We start from the raw sequence: 5,000 nt of genomic DNA, 5'->3' as shown, positions 1-5,000 counted from the left end.
TTCTCTTTTCTCCCTTCTCTCTCTCTCCTCCTCCTCCTCTTCCTCCTCTCTCGTCTCCCCTTCTATCCTCAGCCGGCCTGGTCTGATGAGTGCCAGTGACGCGGGGTACCCATGGTTGGCTGACTCTTGGCCCGCCACCAGCTTGCCCGTAAACAGCGGCTCCGGGGGACCCAACGACCTGGTCAACTTTGGCCGCGGAGGTGAGTCACACGGCAGGTGGGGGGGTGGGGGGAGTTGTCTTAGAGTGCCCCTGGGCTCTGAGGGAAGAAGACAGCAGCACACCTGCTGCACCAGTGGTCACCTTCAACCACATAGGATCACCGCCCACCCTTGTGTGCCTCTCTCTTCTCACAGCAGTGCCTGATAGTATCCAGGCTCCAGTATTCAAATGTTTTCATCATTTTTTTATCCAATTTAAGTCTCTCTCTCTCTGTATTCCTCTCTATCTATCTTCCTCTCTTTTTTTCTTCCTTCCTCTCTCTCTCTCTATCTATCTCTCTCTTTTTTCTTCCTTTCTCTCTCTCTCTCTCTCTCTCTCTCTCTCTCTCTTTTTCTCTCTCTTTCTCTCTCTGGGAGATGTATACCTGTATGCATATCCAATTTAACTCTCTCTCTCTCTCTCTCTCTCTCTATTCCTCTCTCTCTATCTATTTTTCTCTCTTTTTTCTTCCTTCCTCTCTCTCTCTCTCTCTCTATCTATCTATCTCTCTTTTTTCTTCCTTCCTCTCTCACTCTCTCTCTCTCTCTTTCTCTCTCTGGGAGATGTATACCTGTATGCATACGGGGTGCGTGTGTTTGGGTATACACATATAGATCACCCATCTGCTGGCAGTGCGAACGCCTGCCTTACAGCAGGTTGAGTAATGGGATAGCGACCTGATGGAGTGTCACGGCATGTGCCTCTGTCTGTGTGTGTGTGTGTGAGTGTGTGTGTGTGTGTGTGTGTGTGTGTGTGTGTGTGTGTGTGTGTGTGTGTGTGTGTGTGTGTGTGTGTGTGTGTGTGTGAGAGAGTGTGAGTGTGAGTGTGAGTGTGAGTGTGAGTGTGTGTGTGTGTGTGTGTGTGTGTGTGTGTGTGTGTGTGTGTGTGTGTGTGTTAGTGTGAGTGTGTGAATGCAGTGCCGGGCAGTGAGTCGTGAAGGACAGCCACTCCTTGGCTGGCACAGATGCAGCCACTTCCGCTATGGCCGTATATCATCTCCCCTCCACTGGAACACACACCCCCCCCCCCCCACACACACACACACACACACACACACACACCCAAACACACACACCCACACACATACACCCACACACACACACACACACTAACACACACACACACACACACACACACACACACACACACACACACACACACAGTCAGAGTTCCTGTGTTATCCTTCATCTGTGAGAGATCTCGGTCCTTGGCACTCCAAGGTTAGGGGTGTAAACGTTGGAGGGGTGCCTCGTGTGGGTTTGCCTGTGGGTTTAACATGAGATGAATACGCTGGGCCAGGGATGCTAGATGGTGCTGAGAGATAACTTCACCTCAGAGTGCTAGCGGACCACAGGCTGCCACGAGTCAAGGCGCTCACTCCCCCCTCTCCGCCTCTCTTTCTCTGCCTCTCTCTTTCTCTGCCTCTCACTTTCATTTGCTTCTTTATGTGTTCCTTCTCTTTTGTTCCTTTTGCTGTCTCTCAGTCTCCCTCTAATGCTTGTTATACTAGCTATACATAAATGTCATAGAAAAGGTTCATGGTCGCTTGGGTCTTTGTTATCTCTCTCTCTCTCTCTCTCTCTCTCTCTCTCTCTCTCTCTCTCTCTCTCTCTCTCTCTCTCTCTCTCTCTCTCTCTCTTTCTCTCTCTCTTTCTCTCTCTCTCTGATCCATCTCTCTATTTCTAATTGTGAGAATGTGTGTGTATGTTGTTCATCAACGCTGATGTTTCTTCCTCCGTGCCCTCTCTCTCTCTCTCTCTCTCTCTCTCTCTCTTTCTCTCTCTCTCTTTCTCTCTCTCTCTGATCCATCTCTCTATTTCTAATTGTGAGAATGTGTGTGTATGTTGTTCATAAACGCCGATGTTCCTTCCCTCCGTGCCCTCAACAGATCCCTCGGGTCAGGGTGACAAGACGGGCACCATGCTGTCTGACGGTGCCATCTACAGCAGCATCGACTTCACCACCAAGGGCAGCTTCAACAGCCCCGGGCAGCAGGGCTCGCAGGCCACGCCCTACGCCACCACGCAGATCCTGCACTCCAGCAGCATCCATGAGCTGGCCGTGGACCTGCCCGAGGGCCAGTGGAAGACCTCGCTGCAGGCCAAACAGGAGATGGCCAACCTGGGCTACTCACTGCCCGACAAGAACTCCTGCAACAACAGTAAGAGAGAAAGAGAGAGATAGAGAGAGAGAGAGCTTGTGTGTGTGTGTGTGTGTGTGTGTGTGTGGTGTGTGTGTGTGTGTGTGTGTGTGTGTGTGGGTTAATGTGTGTGTGTGTGTGTGTGGGTTAATGTGCGTGTGTGTGTGTGTATGTGTGTGTGTGTGTGTGTGTGTGTGTGTGTGTGTGTGAGAGTGAGTGAGTGAGTGAATTTATTTGTATATGTGTGTCTGTGTGTGTGTGTGTGTGTGTGTCTGTGTGTACCTGTGGAGATGTTTCCAGGCTCATCTTGGCTTTGTCTCTTACTCTGAGGAGTGTGTGCCAACACCCCCTCCTCCCAGATGATGGTGTGCTAGGAAACATGTCATTTGATGCCATGGTGCGCTCCCCCCTAATGGCACCCAGTCTCCCAGCAACCTGATAGCACTTTTGCCGTTTAATATCAAACCTCCCCCCCCCCCCCCCTTCCTCGCTTTCTTTAATGGTGTGCCAAAACCGCTGTCGTTGGAAGTAAAGCATCATTTAACAGCCTAGATTCTACCCTCCTGCTTTCCAAGATGGGGGTCATTCAACCAGGTTACACAAACACATTCCTGTAGTGGGTTAAATGCGTTCGCAGTGCTTCTGAGATTTAGCTGCTTGCTTTAAAGAGCATTTGGCTTACCCCTCTTTCTTGCACAAATAAAATTTGGGGAAGTTATCTAACTTCATTATGGGAGATTAGAGACTCCAGGACTTTTTGGAAATTCATCGCATCGACTTGCTTATGACTTATGAGTATTCTAAGGCAATGCTCGTATTTCCTTATTTGGGATCTCATCCTTAAGGATTGCGGCATATTAATAATGGATATTTTGCTCATGCAATGAAAAATGAAATCTCAAGAGCAGCCTTTTTAGTTTGGTAATGCAAAAAAAATATTAAGATAAGGCGCTCTCTACTAAATTCTGCAGACAGTTCTTGAAATTCGCATACTGTGTGTGTATGTGCAGGGCTTTTAAGGTGTTGCTGTGTTTGTGTGACTGTGTACAGTATGTTTGTGTGACTCATTCAGTGAGTGGGTGATTATAAACGTGCGTGTGTGTGTGTGTGCCTGTGTGAGTGTGTTCTTGCATGTGTGTGTGTGTGTGTGTGTGTCAGTTAGTGACTGAGTGACTGTGAGTGTGTGTTTGGGCCTGTGTGAATGGTTCTTGCATGTTGTGTGTGTGTGTGTGTGTGTGTGTGTGTGTGTGTGTGTCAGTGAGTGACTGTGAGTGTGTGTTTGGGCCTGCCTCCCCCTGCTTGTGTGATTCTAACTGCATGTTGCGTTGCATGTGCCTGCCCTGCTGTCTGCCGTTCACCTAACGCCACTGCTAACCTTTACCCTCTGACCTTTCCCCCCCTCCTCCTCCCCCCACTCCTTCACTAGCACTGCTTTTCATTCCTGACTACCGATTGGCTGATGGACTGTCTAATAGAATGCCCCACAACCAATCACAAGATTTCAGCACCACCAGCTCTCACAACAGCTCGGAGCGCAGCGGCAGCCTGTCAGGTGGGTACCAGCAGCAGGGGACCAGCAGCAGCAGACCCGTCTCCACACAGCAGCCAGCAATTGGCTCCGCCAGGGACGGAGGGAGGGAGGGAGCGAGGGAAAGAGTGCATGAGTGAGGGAGGGAGGGAGGGATAGAGTGCATGAGGAAGGGGGGAAGGGATGGAGGGAGGGAGGGATGGAGAGAGGTAGGGAGGGAGGGATGGAAAGAGTGCATGAGTGATTGAGGGAGGGAGGGATAGAGCGAGTAAGATAATTAATTAAGGGGTCAGTGGATTAGTGGATAGATCAATTAATTGATCAGTCAGTTTGTTCGATCACCATTCAATTAGTTGAAAATGAGTGAAGAAACAAGCAACAAATGAATGAATGAATGAATGAATGAATGAATGAGTTGGAAAATAAATAAATAAAAGTTACTGACCAAATCGGTGGACAGGAGGACGGAATGAACAAATGAAGAAATATTGGCACATTTATTTGCATGTGCTACTGTACTAATCAGCAGAGCATCAGAGGGTGTCTATTAACCTCCTCCTCCTCCTCCTCCTCCTTCTAATCCTCCTGTTTCTCTCCCCACTGATGCTTTGCTCCTCCCACGTGTACTTACAATGCTCCCGGTTCATCTCATGATATACTGGAACAAGTGTGTGTGTGTGTGTGTGAGTGTGTGTGTAGTTGTGTGGCCCTTAGCATAACTGTTCCTCTGAAGCTTTTGTTCCGGGCCATCATTTCTCTAAAGCGGGAGACATTTTAGTGCAGTGTGGCTTTGAAACCAAGCCTGGAGCTGCAGAACATGGCCAACAGCTTTAAATCAGGCTTTATGGTCCTACAGCCAGGCCTTCGGAACACTCTCTCTCTCTCTCTCTCTTTTCTTGCCTTTCTTTATTCCTTGTCTTTCCATCTCTCTCTCTCTCTGTCTCTCTCTCTCTCTCTCTGTTACCTCTCTCTCCTCTCTTTTCCTATCTCTCTCTCTCTCTCTCTCTCTCTCTCTCTGCCTACCTCCCTCTCTCTCTCCCTCTCTCTAGCTCTCCATCTCTCTTTCTTTGTTCCTTGTCTTTCCATCTCTCTCTTTCTCTCTCTTTCTCTACCTCCTTGTGTGTGAATAATCT

At 48.9% G+C, this 5,000-nt stretch overlaps 1 protein-coding gene across 1 annotated transcript in view; it reads left to right on the top strand.

The window, feature by feature from the left end:
* The window catches only part of robo2 (roundabout, axon guidance receptor, homolog 2), a gene marked incomplete at both ends in the record, with an annotated part of 341,250 nt that overhangs the window by 294,617 nt on the left and 41,633 nt on the right, over positions 1–5,000 (top strand). The window contains 3 exon segments of the mRNA XM_080844592.1: positions 73–200; positions 2,088–2,360; positions 3,766–3,891. Coding sequence (XP_080700718.1) covers positions 73–200; positions 2,088–2,360; positions 3,766–3,891 — 527 coding nt within the window.

Source organism: Sprattus sprattus (genome assembly GCF_963457725.1).
Source record: "Sprattus sprattus genome assembly, chromosome: 9".
In the NCBI taxonomy this organism is placed as follows: domain Eukaryota; kingdom Metazoa; phylum Chordata; class Actinopteri; order Clupeiformes; family Clupeidae; genus Sprattus; species Sprattus sprattus.
This window is presented reverse-complemented; position numbering and strand designations above follow the sequence as displayed.